We start from the raw sequence: 19,492 nt of genomic DNA, 5'->3' as shown, positions 1-19,492 counted from the left end.
CAGGTATTTTAGAAGCTGGCTCAGGGGAAGGGTGGGTTATCTGTAGAACGGGTAGTAAACTACATGAAATCATTGTGGCTGGTTCACTAGTTCAGTAATAGAATAAGTGGAAGCAGAAGTCGTGTTTGTCTGTGATGGTTTAAGGGCTGAATAAAATGGTGGTGACAGTCCATTTCCTACTGAATAATGAGTCCTGTCTCTGAAACCACCACCCCATTAGGCCCCCATGGCTGGTCACCCCCACAGGGGGAGATACAGAACGTTACAAAAATGAATTGTGAATTTTGGAGCAGCCATTTGGCCAGCGTGAGTCAGGGCTCTTAACCTACTTGTCTGCTTTGCCAGTCTTTTTCTCCTTTTCCTTATGATTGAAAATGGAGTTAAAAGCAAATAGGTAAACATAAAGAGGTCCTACCATTAAAATCACTCTGAGCACCATCACCATAATATATTTGCCCCAGTAATGCACAAAGCAGTCTCTAGCACACCCCAAAACTTCATTTTGTTGGGTACCACTATTACACTAACAGTCAATTTCAATGTTTTCATCTCATGCAGATTTAGCATCTAAGTTTAAAGTTTGCAATTAAATAATTAAGTTAATATCCAAAAATTAAAATCTTAAAGTATTTATCAGAAATTTTAACAAAATCCACAACCCAGAGGTCTACAAAAGTGCAGCTCGTACTTCACCCATTCAGTGGATGTAAAAGTGTTTTGCTGCAAATCCAGCAGACCTTCATGTATCACGTCGCATTCTGCAGGTCTTTCAGAGTAGGACTCCGCTGATCTCTTGTGTGAATTGCTCTGTATAACTCTGCTCAGAAGGTACGTTATCTATATAATAAATGGCAGCAGAGAGTATATTTTCCATGTTAATTCCCTTGAATAAGACATTAATAGGAGGATTTTTCAAGTATAAAAATGATAGACAATACTATAAGCAGCAGCCAAAGAGGTAACATAAATTAATGTAAAATAAATAGGGTCTTTCTATGATGCCAAACTACTTAACCATGATTTGGTTTTATGCCCACAGTTCTAAACCTGTCAGTATAAGGGTAATATAATTTTATTCTGGAGAGGTTACTGTAAAATATGTTCACTTTTTGTAAGTTTACAGTCTCTCTTTTTGTTACACACAGGGCCATATTAGAGTGTTCTTACTACAGAACATAGACAACTTTTTGAGCTCTTCTCCTAAATGTAATCTAGTTTGAAAAATAAGTTAATCAACCATGAGATGTTGTTCACTTGGAATAGAAGTTTCTGCACATGGAGTGAATAATTAAGTTTCACAAGGGATGAATCTCTCTGCAAAAAGCCCCTTAAAAACGGTCACATCAGAAGTTTGAATGCAAACACTTCCATGCTTTTTGAGACATTTTATCTTGGGCTAAATTGTGCAGATGCCTGCAGGACCTCAGAAGTGGGATGACACAAACTCCAAGACTTGGTCATCCTGAACACCCGGGATATTCGCCTTCAGGTGAAAAGCCAGCACTCATGTCAAGACTTGGGTCTCCCAAGTTTCAGTTTAAAGTCTGTTTGCACTAACTCCTTGGAATATTTAATTGAACCTAGAACTCAAAAAGAGCTGAGACCTCAAAATGAAACAGCTCATACAAAATCTCACAACATTGAACTATTTAACTAAACAAATATCTAGTTGTACCTAGGCTGTCTTCCTCTGGAAATTTTATCATTTCAGCGTATTTTGATGGTAAAAGGTTAACTACTAGGTCTTTTTCTTTCCACAGCATCAGAATGGCATCCTTCATTCTTCTTAAAAGCATGCATTTTAATAAATACATATAGAAAAAAACTGCTTAGAAAATGTCAGTTAAGATTGAACTGTGTGTGTCATCAGTTTTCGTTGCTTGTTTTAATACAATCTCAGACCAGTTGCATTCAAGGTACAGTTGAAGAAATGTATCAACTTTCAAGTCACATGTTGAGCTGGCTTTACATCTTCAGTCTTAATGAACTGTGGCAAAATCCTAAGGCCAAACTTTATCACAAACTCACATTTCCTTTGTTCTATGTACAAACATACACAGAATAAAGACACTTTTTGCTTGCACAATGCACAGCATAACAAGTCCCATTTATGATTGAGATTTACTGGGTACTACCATAACATCAGCTGTTATTTATAGCAATCTGTCTATGGTGTGGTAAATACTTACCTTCCTTTTATCATCAAGAGACACTGCTTCCAGCTCATAATCTTGTCGCCCATGAAACACAATGCTGAAGCGCCTCCTTTCAGTATCTTCACAGGCTTTGACTTGTGAGAAAGGGAACTGTTTCTTAATAATTCCTTTTTCAATGTTAAAAATGGTCTCTGTGTTGAAATCAATCTGGAATAGAAAGTTCTTCATTACTTGGCTCCATCACTTCTCTTCATTGAAAGGGAAAGACAGCATCCCCGATATTACCATGCGAGGATAAAGTACCACTTTGGAATATGTATCTATCTTGCCAATGCATAGAATAAAAAATGACATTCCATCATCAAGATACTGTATTATGTTTGTTTTAGTTGCAAAACAAACAGATATTCATTGTAACTCTTTCCTTGTCTCTTTTTATTAATATGCATCAATTTATCACCTATTATTTCTTTTTAAATTCTCCCTGTCTTAAACAATCCAGTGCAAAAACATCCCATTCAGCAGCAGTGGCAGCAGGACCATCTCAGCAGAGATTTCAGTTCAGAGGTTCAACGTATGCCCCAGTACTAAAATGAAAGTGATTACTTTATAACAGACATCTCTGAGTCAGGAAGAGGATACTACTGAGAGATTACTTTCTGATATAAATATTACTGTGTTTTATTTTAGATCTTCTCTAACACAGTGGTTTTTTTTTGATTTGTACATATGTATATACGATTGTGCATTTATAGATGAAAGGACGAATGATAATAGCCAATAAAGTGATTTTATTGCTGTTTCACAGCTATGGCAATTAAAAATTATTTGCTTCAAAATAAGATTGTGCAGTGGAAGAATAATCTACATTTGCAGTGTTAAAAACTGGTACGGCAGACTCCAGTATCTGTTCTGTGTGTCAGTCCCTGCTGAGCAGAAACAGCTTTGTTGATACAATAAGATGTGAATATTATCTGACTGCCCAGCTTCAGTGAACGCAGCCCACAGAGAAGACAAATTCAAAAGAGTCTCAGATCTTGCCTGAGTTAGAGATTTACCTTTGGTCACAAATGACTCCTGGCACCTTTCATTTCTATAGCGCAGACCACGTCAACCAAATGCTAACACCATGGCCTTTCCCTCCGTTGTTTATAGCAGGAAATCTCCAAAGCAGAATGATTCTTGTTATTATCTCTGACTTTTGAAGGCTACTGGTAACTAGAGAACTGGAATTAAACTACTCCAGGTTCCCAAGCTGATAACTTCCACATATAATATAGCTTTCTCCATTTCTCCATCACTTTAATGTCTAAATGAATAATCTTTTAATTCCAAAAACTGGTGGATATTGAGAGAAATAAGGAGAGTATCCTTTCTACAATTGAGATGTATGTACAATCTAGCATGGACTTGGACTTGCTCATTATCAAATTTTGTGCAAATTGCAGGAAAAATTCAGTGAAAACCAGATTCCTGGAAACAGCATGAAAACTTTGTCACTGATTTCATGGAATCAGGAAATCACCAGCAGGTGTTATCAACAGAAGATTGCTTTAGTTTGGTCCAAGCGTTGTCCCATTACAACACAGCAAGTCAATAAAGCCTTAAGGGTTCATCATGTCAAAAAAAGAATTGACAGAACAGTAACCAGAGATGAAATACAGAGCCTGCCAAAGGAACTTTCTGCATATTCCCAGAAACATTGCTTCCCAAGGGTTTAGACATAGCAGTTGAAGTCATGTCCTGTCAAGAGGGACAGATATCTAAGTATTTCTAAATCACTCATACACATTTACTGTTGCTAACTAATAAGAACAACTCCCAGGCAGAGCCAATTATAATCAAGCATCTTTGTGACAAATTGTGGTTTTAGAGGTGAAATAACCTCTAAAATAATCACATCCATTCTACAGCACTGCCAGGCGTTCAATGGAGGGATTTGCAGATATTACCCCCCAGAATATCTTTGGTGTAAAAGGTAGAAAGCTGATCAATATTTTGTACCTCTCTGACAGGTTGCCGAACCACAGGATGTATTAAGCTATAACATAACATCTATTGAGGAACATAAGAATCCTATTTTTTATGTATTTCTTCAAAAGTTAGAATTTTTAAAGTTACCTGTAAAATTCGCTTCTGCCACCGATAATGTTTGTATTTGTAGATACTGAAGTTAAACTGTGAGCCAGTTAGCAAATGCTGTGAATCCTGAAAAACAACAGAAATCAGCAACATGTCCACGATGTTATTTTTTGTCCACTCAACTCTGATCCTGTTCTCAGGAGAAACCTCCCCCAGTGAACCATGTACCTGACACTCATCCAGACTTTCCAGAGCATGCTCATACATTCGAATGTCTTGCAAAATAGATCAAAGAAGTGACCTTACCTTTGCAGCAAACACCTCTTTCTGTGCCAAATGCAAAGCTCCTTCAATACTCACTTCTTTATTTTTCACCATGTTCATAATTTTGAGGATTTTTTCCTGGCTTAACTGGGAAAAAAAAAGTCAATTAAATGTTTTAAGAGACTGTTTTTTTTCATCTTGCTATTGAGGATACAGAGCACTTGTGACAGTTACAGCTACGGTATCTGCCATAAAATTACAATTTCACTCATATTTTATCTTCTATCAACAAAATGTCCAGTAAATATAATCTCCATTTCAAAACAGGTGACAGTCCACAATATATCAAATATACAGGGGCTTTTACAATTTGAGAAGATGGGGTGGTATTATCTGGAGAGAGAACTGATGAAAGGAAACCTTTCATAGTTAGAAAATGTGGCAAGAAGCAAAAACTTCAATATTGTGTGCTTGTCTGTGTCTTACCCTTAGTGTAAAATACTGCACACAGACAACATCAAAGCAAAATCAGGACCATTTGACATTTTCAGGGTGAGAGGGGGAAGCTGGTGTGGGTACCACTAGGTATAGCTGTCACGTGAAGTTATCTAAACACATTAATGAGCCAGCATTACACTGCCACTTTCTTTTACCCAAAAAGGAGGCTGCACTGCTGATAGGCTTACATTAAAATGTTATGTCACTCTTAAGTGAACCAGGTGAGGATTGCAATGCCAAACAGGAATCAAGCACAGAAAAAGGCAAGTGGAGTAACCAGGGACCCAGAACTACAGCTGCTCACACTGCTGCTAAAGCTTTTTCACAGACTTTGTAGAAAGAATAAACAACTTCCCTTTGAGACAAACCAGAATTCCCTTGTGGGATATCCATTCCTCAACAGTAGCAGAACTGGGAATTTGGAAGGAGTGTGTAGGTTTTACAGCCAGAGCTGAGGAACTTGTGATTTTATCCAGTAACTTAGCTACAATATTCAATTAATTATAACAGCCAACGTTCCTACCCCCAGAGAACAAAGTCACCACCAGTTACTACAGTAAAATCTTTCTTTTGTGTCATTTGAAAGAGTTGGAAAACTCTTCCATGTGGACATCCTGGTGAAGAGCCACCCCCAGCAGCACTGCCCAGTTTTGCTGTTCCTGCCGTAGGAAAAAGAAGACGAAGAGCTAAACACAGGTATCCCTAGAGAACCAGGTCTGTTGCCTGGGAGAGCTGGGATGGGTAGAACTCAGGTCTACTGGAAGCTGCCAGTTTTGCCACCCCAGACTCAGGATTGCTGCCCCCAGCAGCAGCCACCAAGCTGCTGCCTGATGCAGGCAGGGCAGGCAGCAGAGCTGCAGCTGCTTTGCCACCCCCAGCACCTTCCTGTCCTAACCAGCCACTTTACCCACACCTACAGCTCCCCACAGATGCAGCGGCTTCTCTGCCAAACACCCCAGCAAGGCAGCTTTGCAGCAGAACAAGATCCTCTCTGACCATCCGAGCACCAGTCACACAGGACAAGTGTGACGGGCAACACTAAAATAACCAGTCACGCCACAGAGGTCAGGGGCCAGTAAATCCCCAGGTTCTCTTTTTCCGGGCCACACTACGCCGAACGCACTTCAGTTTACCAAATTTCTAACATCTCAAGCAGTTTCTGATCAGCAGACACACTGTATGTTTTTACAGCCTACAAATAAAAACTGAGAGTAAAGGAAGAAAAAATATGTTGTTTTTAAAGCCTTGGAATTTTCATTGCTAATATAAAGGTAACTTATGGCATAGCTCCCAGCTGCAAATAGTAATGTGAACAGTGAGGAAAGAATGAAAGCAGTCTGATAATTCATTCACACTTGCCGAGGCACAGAAGGTTCCTACAATGACCTCTGCATTCTGTATTTGAATTTTAAATGGCCATATATTTACACCACACATACACCGTATACGATTAGATCTTAACAAGATAATTCCTCACTGAGCAGGCTCTGTGTAACAAAACAAGAATACGGATATATTTGAACTGAAAAATATAGTTTTCTTAAGGCTAAGCTCTGCTAGTTTTAAAGTGCAAGATCCTATTTGTACAGGAGAGCAATTCTTGATAGAAGTTGGATAGTATTTTTACAACTGTTAGGCCCTTTTGTATGGAGAATAGTTCAAAGGCTTTGCAGCAGGATGACAAAGATAGCATCACAGCCTCATGTCGAAGGCAGAGTCTGATTAACATAAACCAGAAAAGTATTTATTTCCTTTGCTTCAGTACACAAATAATTCAATGAACAAGCTCAGTTCTCATTTGAATCTCACAATGTTGTCCAACTGCACAATATATCGTGCACATCTGCAGGGATTTTCCTAGGATAAAGGTGATTTGGGTCACCACCCCTGTTCTCGTACAAGCAGGCTCCACATTCTGCAGTGCCCCAAGCAGTGGCTATTTTAAGGTCTGTCTTTCTGGCCAAATATTCTACCTAGGACCAAGAAAACTTGCTACAACATCTCTGCCAAAAACAAGATATTTTCCTGTAATTCACTGTGTTACTCTTTTTCATTGCTGAAAATCTTCGAAAGTTCTTATTTTTACCTTTTTCAAAAATTGCAGAAGTGAATGCATTTTGACTCTACGAAGTATTCAGCTCTTCATTCTGCTTACCTTCACCAAAGTCTCCCTTAGACTGGAATGAAATTCCACACAAGACATGAAAGCAACAAGGAACGTCTCTTAATTTGCTTAATAATGTATAGAGAAGTATATTTGAAAAAGAGAAGTGAATCACTTTGTGCATTGCAAACTCAGGAAGGTTAGTTACTAAGTTAGACTGCTGACAGTTAATACATTCCCCAGAGAGCCCAAAAAAGACAGTGCTTGGTACAGGTTATTTTTAACAGCACCCTGTTGTTTTAATGTCTTTGTTAAGTCTCTGTACATATTTAAAGCAGGAGGGAAACATTTCAAAAGAGAGGCAAAAAGGCACTTTTCAGCTTATGAGAATTGTCAAAATTATTTGTCATAAGTGTGTCTGCCTCGCTTAGGTTTTTGACAGCCACACGTTAGCATGGTATTTTTTCTTGCAAACAAGACCTGAGTAACAGATCTTGACCTTTATCATTTTATATCTGTGGGGCTTTTCTCTCAGCATGTCACAATTTTTGTAATGCTTATTCTTGTGTTTGTTTTGGTTACATGTTTTCCTTAAAAAGAAACCGTTTTTGTCATATTATCCGCCAAAATGCCACTAAGTCAGATTGTGTTATATTGCCTAATAGAAAGTGACTGGTGCAACCAAACAGAATGTTTTTATGCAAGCTTGGGTAGCAAAACTTACAAAAAAATTAAATGCTTCTATTATAAAGCATGCACATTAAGGAAATATATGAGATTGCCTGAATAATGCATTCATTTACCTGTCAGGTTAAAAAAAAAACGGATTAAGTTTTCATCACCCACCCAAAACTCAATATAGTCACGTAAGTGATTTGAAAGAAAACTCAACACTCGCAATTGAAGGAAGAGTGCAGGACTCCAGGCATCCTCCATACATCCCTTATTGTGCAGGGTGAGGTTTTTATATTTTTGGTCTAGACGTGGTAAAAAATGTGTTTAGTGGTGAGATATGAGATTTCTAGCTTATTCGTGGGCAGCTGCCCATGCAGTGCTCTACATGACCCCTCCAGAGCTTCCTGCCGCTCTCCGTTTACCCAGCACAGTCTCACAGGGGCCCTAAGAGATATGGAAGTTTTTGCATGTGGTCTCCGCGTTGTGGAAATATTACTCTCATTACTCCAAAAAGGTTCCCAGACCTTCAGAGCATCTCCCAAGAAAGAGGAGTTAAAGCCACGTCATCTGAGTCATTTACAGTTGATAGAGCAAAGCAGTTCAGGTAACCATTCAAGGAGAAGACAGGTTAACATCTTCATGTGTCTCTTCTTTCTGACTCTCATCTTCTAATACACACCAGGTCACGTTCCCCAATTAACCACTGGGTTGCCGTGACTCCTGTACAGGCAATGGAGATACTTGGGCTTCTCTAGGTGACCATTCACCGCGTGTAAGACCCATCTTATTATCTGACAATTCTTTCTCTCCATAACCTACAGAGAAATTCAAGCTATGTAGCTTTTGCTCAGCTTATTCTTATTCTGTGGACCATCCTACCTGAATCATAATAATATGACAGCAATCTAATGCAAAAAGACTCCTGGAATGTGTGCACATACACCCATGGAGACGTAAAGCAAGAAATCCAGCTGTCAGTCAGCTATACATATGATTTCAATTATTACAAATGCTGGCACAATTCAGCGAGACATTATTTCAAGTTTACTTAGGTGAAGACCATAGCTAATATGCACTGAGCTCTATCATTTCCTGTGACAACAAAACCAAGTCGAGTGGAAATCCTGCTCCCCCTACAAATGAGCAGAAAATTTCATTCAGGTCTAGTCAAGCTTTTCACTGTTGAGCATTCCTTACACTTGTCCTTATTAAACATTAACAGTGTTAAACATTCTCATCTCCTTGCTGCAAGGTGTAAGTGACAAACCAGCTCCTGGCTGCCAGGGGACCCAGAAGAGAAGGCTGGACCAAGAGGGCAGCTGCTTCATCCTCTGTGCTCCACAGCAGCATCTCCCCCTCACCACAGATGGGATCGATGCTTCAGGGCCAAGGGGGCTCAAGCCAAGAGGGAAGAGCCAAATAGTGGCTGCAAATTGCTTTACAGATATCTCCTGACATTCCAGGCATAAATCTGACTGAATGTTCTCATTGTCCACACAAAAATAAATATGCTGGTTTAACTTACATGCCTGGCATTTTTTACCCAGCACAGGGTCATATTGTCATTCATTTTGGAGTCCAGTTTTTTAGATTCATCTTCTAAGCATAGAAGATTTTATTTTCTGTCCAGAACAGCAGGATAAAGCAACTTTGAGGTAAAGCCTCCTGGGGATTTTCTGTTGACTCAGTGTCTTCCAGCTACAGTGCACAACACATTCTGCAAAGCAAGAGCAGTGTAGAAGCTTAAAAATAAGTGCCAGGATATAATGTAGTGATTGACCTGTGATGGAAAAGGAAGTTGCTGCTCGAAATTTCAGTCTGTTCTTTTAAAGAAAACATGTTTTTCCTTTTTTTTTTTTTTCTTTAAATCAAAGGCACTAGTATAGTTTACTATGGATATTTGTCTTCCTCACAATATTACGCAGAACTGCAATCTGCCTGCATGTTGAACACGTCATGTAAGTGACTTTAAATGTAGTGGACACAATCTGGGTTGCCTTAAGAGTTCCAGTCTGGTGTTGTCAACTTTCACTTCCTAATGTATTCCCTTTTACCAGGTTTGAACTTGGCCCAAAGTGCACTGAGGGCTCCCATATATTTACAGGGGAGTGGCTGTCTTTATGACTGGGGTATCTGAAAAGCCTTCACTTCTAATTTACATGAAATAGCAATATAGATGACTGATGTGATATTTTTATGTGGCAATACCCTCTTTTGTAGCCAGTCATAGAGATAGCCCAATATTATTTGTCAAACAGAGCTGCTATTCATCAAATAAATTATCCATCTGTAATAATGTTTTGCATTATTTGTTGAGATCTATATCTGGCTGAATAATATCTGTCAACATTTATTCAAAGAAGAAGGTATTCATCAAACAGTAGCTTGATTTCCTGGAAAACACTGGAAATTCTGCCACTTTCAATAGGAGCTGAAGGAGCCTGAAAATATCTTATAATTATTTTTTTTTGGCATAAGGGTATACAGTGATTGAGTACAACAAAAAAGATCTCAAAGAGCGCAATAGTCTCAAAAATATTTCAGAATCTAAAAATATAAACTGGTGCCTCATGAGATGTATATAATACAGCATACAATACAAACTAGTCTACCTACTTCCAGGTTTGAAAATATCACCATACTGAGGAATCTCAATGCCTAAATATTTCTTCAAGTTCCCTTTGAAAAATGGATTATTTGTCTGTCTCACATGAAGCACAGGAATGGAGAAGCCCTCAGCTGTGCAGAGCCAAGCCTACGGTGCTTTGGTTCTTCAATACCGAAGGAGATCAAATGTAATCAAGCACATTGATCAAGCAGCCTCCGAATAGTATTATGAGTTCTCCACTCAAGTTTCCTTTATATCTCAGTCCAGTTGCTCATAAGTGAGAACTTTGGTTATCTAAAAGCATGATGTATTCACACTTAAGTGTGAATTTACCTAGTCATTTCTTCTTGTATTGAGGTATAACTTAAATGCTATTCTATAAATTGGACTGAAGTAGAATGAAGATTTTGGTTCATATAGAAGTATTTCAGTTTGTTACTAAAAAATTAAATGTTCTATGCCTTTAGCTACAGTAATTAAAATAATCCACAGTAATAAGAACTATCGAAGATTATCATATTTGCTTATTAATGTGATAGCCCGATTCATCTTGCAAAGAAATAAAAGATTACCAGACTATTTAACAGTGACATCTAATTATTCTGGAGAAAATCATGCATCTTTCTGTTCACAGGCTTACAATCTCATCCTGTGCCTTGTAGAGGAAAGATACATATCAGGCAAGAATTGGGTTGTTAAAATTATTAAATGCTGAACATGACTCATTTCATTATACTTAGGGTTTATTAGATCACATTAGTTAGCACCTGCTAAGCAAAAAGTATGAAGCACAATATAGAGAACGCAACACTGATTTCATGGATGTTTAACTGAGAATCCAGGGTCTCCATGAATTCTACATTAATTTGCTGGAACATTTAATGAACAAACTCTTCATTATGTTCTAATCAAAACACAGTCTGAGAGCTTAAGGAAAAACCCCAGTGAGCATCCATCTGCTGATGTACCATTTCTGACCCGGCTTTTTTATCCTCCAGGATTCTGGTTTGTTAGTAAATCACCCTAGCAAAATATTTAGGTAAAAAGGAGCTGTTTCTCCTTGCCACTCTCCTCCTAAACTCTGACAGATTTAGCATAATACAATCCCTGTCTGTGTAAATGTTTTTGCTGTGTTCTTAATACTTCCCTACAAAAGTACACAACATTTTTTAAACAGCATCAGCTTCCTCAGGATCGGTTAGTTGGACATCTAACTAGTCTGGGTCTTTAAGTCCTTCCTTAAACTAGGGAAATCATTTCCCTTCAAAAAGAGGTTCAGCAATATTCATTGTACTCCCAGCTTCAGGAACTTGGACGGTATTGAGAATGAAACAAGACAGATGAGCTCTAAATGGCTCAGTAGCAGGAAATTTAACTGCGGGATTTCACCTTTGTCCAGATAATAAGGAAGAAATATCTCAGGTTGTACTTCATCCCTGTCCCACAAGCATTTCTTTGTTTAATGGGCTACTGCCCACTAAGTAGCAAACATAAGAAAATCCAGTGCAGCCTCCCTGGGTCTTTCAATCTTTTAGACAAAAAACACATTCCTGAGTTTTGAGGCTTTTTCAGATAGATTAAGGTGCATTCTGATTCCCACACAGACTGTTTCTATATTGATGCTATGGTCTGCCTACAGGTGATTTTGGCTTCAAGCGTAGGAGCAGACAAAGTAACATGCACGGATCCAGCACATCTCACCCCGCAGTTCTGCAGGACCCACAAACACCCAGGTGCAGAACACCAGAAGGACTGAGGAAGCTGAACCATCTCACAGGTCCTCTGCACTGGGTCATATTTAATGTTAACTGCAGCAGCAGATTGATCTGAATCCACATCCATGCTGGACTGACCACCCGATGTGTATAATCAAGTCAGTAGAAGCAGAACATGAGATTACTAATTTGTAGTCTGACAACAATAGCCCATCTTGGAGGCTACAAGAGCTGCTCCTTAGGCTGAGTACAGGTTCATGAATATACACATCAGAAGATACAGAATCATTTGGCCTTATTTAAATGGAACTGACCCCTTTAAGCTGCCTTGGAAAAGAACACAGGTAAAAAAAAAAAAAAAAAAAAAGTTATCACCTAAGAGAGGTAAAAACTAAAATGAGAAGTCTAATGAAAATTGTATGGGAAAGCCATGGGGATAAAGTACTTTAAAGTCATCGGTTAAAGTAAAGCAGGGTGGAAAAGCAAAAGGGCCAACAACCATTCCACCTTGCACCGTGATGTTATCAGCTCTCTGAAGACTTAGATGAAAAGCTTCAGGAAAACATACATGCAAGTTTTAAAAGGAGTTCACAAAAAGTTTAAAACACACTTTTCTCAGGTGCAATTTAGCTTTGCAAGTATTTTGGTGATCTTACAACGCAAGCTTTGTGCATATGTTTTATTGCAGGCCTTGGGGAGTGAAAGAAAGGGAAAAGTGGCACCATCTGGTTACAGTTTCCTGTTTTCTGATTCTCATTCACTCAAGCCCTTCTTGGCAGCAAACATTTGGTTATTTCACATCTGTGCTGCCCCTGACCCTCCCAGCAGTACCTGAAGAAATAAGAGCAGTGATTCATAAGATGCAACTCAGGCCTGTGCGTCAGTGCCAAGCAATAAACACATGAGCTATAGACAGAGAAAGGGAAAACATTTCCAGACTGGATTTGTGCCTTTTCAACATCACCATCATCAACAACTTCTCCAAATAGATCCCAGCACCACGGCATGTTGTTATACTGGATACCGCCAGATGGGACCTGCGGGGATTTTTTTATACTTCAGGTGACGCAAAAAGTATCTGTGAAGCTAAACTACTGTCTTCGCATCACCTGTTACACTGCCCTCCACAAAATCTTCAAAGGCCAAGCAGATTGATGTTGTATGGAAGTAACTAAAGGCAGCGATTTGTCTAGTGCCCTTTTTCCTCTTTGGCAAAACAAAGAGCAACAAGAAGGTTTCACCCTGGTTTATGAAATTGCTCAGGGTTTGTCTAGAGCCTCGCCTAGAAAAGTCTTTACAACTAACATCTTGTACTTCTCAGTGAAAAAGGGGAATCAAGCAAATGGGGCTGGGTTCTGACCAAAACACGCAGCAATCACAAGCCGAGCCACCCCCAGTACCTGCCCAGGGCTCTCTCGGACCACTCCACCCAGCCGACATGTAACACAACCACGCCCTCTCCTCATTGCTCCTTAAGTCCAGGTCACACACCAGGGAATCTCCGCCAATACACGCTATCAGCAAGTCTAGTTAGAAGGGAGTTTTCCAGTGCTTAATTCTCGAGATAACAGACTTCCAAACATGCAAGTATTAAAACAAGCAGAGTGCTACGACTATATATCTGACAGGCACTCTCGGACAAATTCAATAACGCTGCAAGCTGATGTATATTCAATTCTAGTATATCAATCACTTCAAATTCCAGCATGATTATCAAAAGACTGTGTTTTCCTGTAATATGAACTACTTTATTTTTCCACTCCAATTACCTTATGGAAATTTTTAGCACAGATAATATATAGTATTAATAAATCTTCTCTAACATGGCAATAGAAAGACTAATTTTTCTCTCTTTGTCCCTTTTTTGTATCAGAAAAACCTCATACATTTCAACTTTCTTAAGAATAAAGCACAGAAAATATTGTTTCATATACATCGTCTGCAAAGACTTTCTGATATATTAGACCAGTCTGAGCTCATATCACATAATAATCAATTGCATTAAACAATCTACTGCAAATTCCTTGACAATAAAATACGAAGTCGTTTTCAGTTTCTGATACACCATCTCTTCAATTACACACAACAAATAGCATTTTCACACAAGCCATAACAGTTTCTGCCTTTACCTGTGAAAAAGTGTCTTGTGTTCTTGTATTATCCATGTTGGTAAAAATTCTATTTGTTTCATCAGTATCCCATAGGGTTGCAAACTAGAGTTTATTCATGAATCACACTTGCTTTTCCACAGCACAGTTCTCGTTCTTTCTCTCTGCTTCTCTCTCTCTTATGAAATCTTGCAGCCAATGGCTTTTATTAAGTGTTACTTCCTTTTATGCTGAGAACTGAAAGAAACAATAATGATGCTTTGCTTCCTTACGGCAGCTCTGTGAAAAGACAAAAAAATGTAGAAGTTGTTTTCTTGCTTTTCCTGAACTGATATTTATATTCTAGTGACTTCCTCCAATCACTGAGCCATGAATGTTGAAATTATCATTTATTACTGTGCATTGGATCTATCTGAACACCCAAGATGTTAGTTACCAAAACAAATTTCATATTAAACATAACAAAGTTTCCCTGAGGAATTGCAGCTTCAATGCACAATTTTCTCAGCAATATTTTATGCGCAGCAGCAATCATTAACATACGTCTTCAAACTCCAGCATGAACAGGTGCGTATTGGAATGAAAGAACAAAAGCATCTGCAGGTCCATGTACAAGATTCCTATGAAGATAAACAGCATTTTAAACTCGGTCCTGTATTGGAGGAAAGAGACAAGTGATTAGAAGGAGGAATTAACAGTAAAGGCATTCCTGAAATCTAACCCTGACTGACAAAAGTTGTTCAGCAGCTAAATATACCTCAGTTTCTCCACCTTTATATGGAAACACCTCTTATGACACAAAAACATATCAAAATTAGTTTGGAGATCAAAAGTTCTTAATAGAAGAGACTGGAAGGTAGACTCTTCATATTTTGAAATTTCTTCTCCTCCAAATAGAGGCAAAATGGAAGATCAAGAGATATTAAGCATCTCATGGAAAGCAATTTTTTTTTTAAGTGACAGGAATTGAAACATTTTGTTTTGATGACAGGTCTCCTTCCTCTACTAGACTAGAAGCAATTTCTTTTAAGAGAAGCAACATATGGAGAGGAAGTTGAGAAGTTCAGTGCAGAAAAGGTGTCGATGGACCACTCTGGGCACAAGGACAAAGCCCCAGGCCCAGCCCCACGTATCCATGTGCATAAAACCCACCTGCTCTTCAAGCTGTTGTAGTTATGGAGCTTTTGCTGAGGAGCTCAGCTGATTTATCTGCCAGAGCTCAGCAAAAACACAGCACTGCAAAAGTAAGAGGCAAGTGCTGGCAGCCCCAGTTGAGGCTGGACAGCAGAGAGAAGCTGCGGAGAGCAGCGCGATGCAGTTGCAGGTCTGCAACACACCCCAAACACACCTGGAACCGGTACCTAAGAGCAGGTTCTGACAGCCACACAGGACCCACCAGCTACACAGCCAAGAGCCTTTAAGCTCACACTTGCAAAACATTGTAGATGGACCCAAGAGAGACCATAATAGTCAATGTGTGGGAGGGAAAAGGCTAGGAATGGATTCTCCCAAGATTACTTAAGACAATGCAAATTAAAAAGTTAAATATATGTTACTATAAACAGTTTTTAAGTCATTTGAACTGATTAAAGAGTCCTATTCTCTGAAAGAACATTAGCTTAACAAAGGCAAATAATACAAAGAAATATTTAATAAAATATTGTCTTTCTTTCAATGCTCTCAATTCCGACTATTCTATATCCAGCATGACAAGATGGAAATTTCTTCACTGAAGTGGAAAAAAAAAAAAAAATCATTAAAAACTTGTTTTCTTTGGCAGCCATATTAAGTCATTTGTTTAAAATAAAATAGCAACTAATTCACTCAGAATCAAATTTCTGGTATTGACCCGTTCTCCCCTTCAGAGTCCTCAGCCTTTGAGGAACTATGATTTTCTTTTTAAATTAAAGAATCCCAAGCAACTTCTTTTTATAATTTGATTCTAGCACCACAGAACACTTTAGAATGGGAAAATGACAGGTTTCTTTTAGAAAGGCTCTGCAGAGATGTTAGGCATTTTTTCCCCTTCAGTGCCTGCTGAACAGCACGTTCTGCAAGGTTACAAAGTCTGTGAGAAAGCAGTTAATCAGAATGGAGCTCAATTGCTACTTTTAGAGCAAACATTTTCAATTAATCTGAACTCATTAATTACACCTTCCCTTAATAAAGTCTCTGGTGTAATTTTCTCTTTTTCTTCTTGGTTAATCGATTCAAACATATGCCAGAATCCTGTGCTGCAGCAAACACATGGGAAAAGTTGGCATCTAAATATACTCTTGAGTGAAGACTGAATGAATGGGGAAAAGGGGTTTGAACCAACATGGAAGAACAAGAACATTTCGTGCACTGTCTGACTGATGCACGAGGTGAATATGTTGTACCAGCAATGTGTATTTTACTTCAGAACAACATAAACCTTGTTCACCAGGACCCTCTCAGCCCTGGGAGTGACTTCATGTGCCAGGAAACAGAAATTTCCCTACCTGCTTTTTAAAATGTTAAATCCAACGGGGTTTTCCAACAGCATATCGATGATAACCCTGTGTGAACTCATTATCTTGTTTCTCTTTGTGGAAGTTAAAAAAAAATGCTATGGCAGTATGTATTTAATCAACCTGAAATATTTGTTTAGTAGGCTAAAGCCCAAAACGTGTTTGTGTGCCCCTTTTTCATTGCATTAAAAAATTTCTTACACATCTTCATACCCAAAGACATCATGAAATAAGTCACTTCAGATTAAAAAATTAGAGTTTGAATGAAATTATACTTTAAAAAAAAAATAAATACATAAAAGTATTAACTTCCTAGAAACATTTCTGCCTCTCATTCAAGCACGAACATTTCAGCAGAGACGGAATGCCCTCACAGAGTTGAAAAACAAAGCCTTTTACTGGAAACTTGTTTCACCTCAAAATTACTGCCCAAACCTGTTTTATAAATGGGTTCTTTCTTTTCTCTGTGGAACGGTGCTGGAGAAGAGAGGAAGCCAGAGCTCCTAATGACTCCATCTTGTAACATGGGGTTTTGACCTAACACGACAGCAAGCACACCAAGGGTGTTCATCAGCAGAAAGTGATGTGGGTAGACATGCTAAAAGTAGACCAAGAAAAAAGGACTGAGGGGAAAAAAAAGATGAGTAACTGAAGAGAGAACAGTTCATTTTTCTAATGGAAAGAGGAAAAAAAGAAGAAAAGGTTGAAAGGACCAGAAAGGGTAGAGTATCTACTCCAAAGGGAACACACTGCAATTTTAAGTGTCATTTCTTGGACTGGGTTAATGGGTACATCAAGGAACTAACAGAGATACTGGATAAAAAACATCCTGACATTAAGGGCTGGCACGATAAAGGGCTCACATGTGCTGCTCAGTGCCCACAGGAGAGATGGTGCCTTGAACTGCAAACATGAAAGAGAAAAATGGTGCCTTCAGCACAGCCTGGATCTCCATGGTGAGAGGAGAGAGGGCAGGTTGAGAGGCACTCCTGGGCACAGAGGAGACCAGTAGAAAAATAACCAACCTGTAGGATGTTGGGCTTGCACTTTACATTAAACTGTTGTGGCTGAGCCCTGGCATTCGGCCATCTGTCCGTCCTTCCTTCCTCCAGTGCGCTTCTCACTCCTCCTGCCACAGAAATTTCATGGTTTGGGGGCTTTCAATAATGAGCTGCCCTGCCAGGGTGCTCCAGACCCTCAGCCAGCTCCTCTATGCCTCCTTTGAATCCAGTGATGCCAACAAGCAGAGCTGAGAATCACTGATGGGACAGGGGATAAGGGACGAGTGGTTATCCAGGTCCTTCTCACACCTGAAAGTGATAACTGCCTTACATGCACCTTTATTTTTAAAGAGACAGAACATTCGGATTCTTAATATTTTCAGGATGAATAGAGCCTTTTCTTCCCCTCTCCCCTAAATAACTGCTGAGGACAGCGGGCCGCTGGAAATATTTCGAGGTGTAAGGTTCTACAGATATCACACACGTTTACAGCTCAAAAAAGAAAGTAAAGAAGGGCTTCTTAATGCCTTGCATTTATGAACAACTTGTTCTTCCTCACTCCACTTTCAAGGTCTGGGTCTGCAGCAGGAGCTCTGGGGCTGTCCTGGCAGCCAGAGAAGTGGCACAAACAGGGTTACAAACAGCAGCAGCGGTCAGTCGTGTAAGAGAATGTTGGACTGGATACAAGGAAATAAAGGTATTTACCAAAAGGCAAACAAGAACTTACAAGAAACAGAGGAAGTGCATGGAGGGGATTTTTTTTTCTGCCTCCACAGGTGATGCAGGTGAATGAAACAAGCTGAAGCTGCCATTTCCCTCAATGTTCTTTGAATTCATTTAAGAAAGTCAAGAATTATCAAAATAGAAACCCTTTGCAATTCAAAAGAGAACATTATTAAATTAAACCACACAAATGTCACCTCTACTTTTTAATATAAGCAAAAAAACCAATATTTTGAAGCAAATGAGATCTTTGGGGCTGACATAGACACCCTCCACTTCATTTCACATGATGGATAGCACGACTGTCCCTACAAGTTCTGAACAAAACCAGAAAACTAACCAAACGTGTTAGAAGGAAACCCTGTTTCAGGGGTTTTGCTTTTTCTATTTCCCCAGTGAATATCTAGCACAGAAACTGATGGTATTGCAAACTTTAGGTATTTCTATTTGACCTAATTTTGATCCTGGTTTTAAGCAAGAAAAATATTTATGCACAATAGGTTATGCTACACCAAACTGGAAGATCCCCTGTGCATTAAATGCAAGGAAAAAAAATAAAAGGAGGGGGGTGTGAAGAGAAGATGAATAATTTAAAATTAAAACTTCTGTCAAGTGATTCAGTCTGTGAAACTAAATTCAGGTCAAGAGTGACATCTAGTGATGCTTGATACATGATTTCTGCACTTTTTTTTTCAGTATTCTTACCCAGAAACCCTTCCCAAGGCACACAGCTTTGTGCTGCTTAGCTTCTTTAATGTGTCTGTAAATTTCCTCTTAAACTGTAAGAAGAAAATATATTTCAATACGAAAAATGAACAGTTTATGTTCAACTATTCCTGCTGAAATCAGACTCTTATATCCAAAACTCAGTCCAGCCTTTTCTGGCAGGGTCAAGAGAAGGCACGCTTCAGATCTATTTAATCTTATTTTTATTGTTTAGCTCATATCTGTGATTTTGAAATAAAGCCCAAGGGAGAAAGGAGAGAGCTGGGAGGGAGAAGGTGGCTGGGACAGGATTCCAGCATGGCTGGATGTCAAACCCCACAGGACACCCCGGTCCCCAGGG

At 39.1% G+C, this 19,492-nt stretch overlaps 1 protein-coding gene across 5 annotated transcripts in view; it reads right to left on the bottom strand.

Moving 5' to 3' along the window:
• Nucleotides 1-14,489, bottom strand: part of LOC102086955 (delphilin) — a 44,842-nt gene extending 30,353 nt beyond the window's left edge. For 4 of the 5 annotated variants that reach the window (XR_010466636.1, XR_010466637.1, XR_010466635.1 and 1 more), the window contains exons 1-5: nucleotides 14,232-14,489; nucleotides 4,545-4,649; nucleotides 4,278-4,364; nucleotides 2,190-2,363; nucleotides 689-837 (exon numbers count right to left, since the gene is read on the bottom strand). Coding sequence is in view for 2 of the 5 variants with exons in the window: in XM_065032475.1 (XP_064888547.1) it covers nucleotides 689-837; nucleotides 2,190-2,363; nucleotides 4,278-4,364; nucleotides 4,545-4,649; nucleotides 14,232-14,267 (551 nt within the window). In the remaining 3 variants the exon portion in view is untranslated. Of the gene's footprint in view, nucleotides 1-688; nucleotides 838-2,189; nucleotides 2,364-4,277; nucleotides 4,365-4,544; nucleotides 4,650-7,086; nucleotides 9,497-14,231 lie in introns of all 5 variants that reach the window. The other variant, XM_065032476.1, reaches the window with a different exon arrangement.
• Between the last annotated feature and the right edge of the window lie 5,003 nt (nucleotides 14,490-19,492).

This window comes from Columba livia, chromosome 16 (genome assembly GCF_036013475.1).
Source record: "Columba livia isolate bColLiv1 breed racing homer chromosome 16, bColLiv1.pat.W.v2, whole genome shotgun sequence".
In the NCBI taxonomy this organism is placed as follows: domain Eukaryota; kingdom Metazoa; phylum Chordata; class Aves; order Columbiformes; family Columbidae; genus Columba; species Columba livia.
The sequence above is the reverse complement of the archived record's forward strand: the minus strand, read 5'-3'. Positions and strand labels throughout refer to the sequence as shown.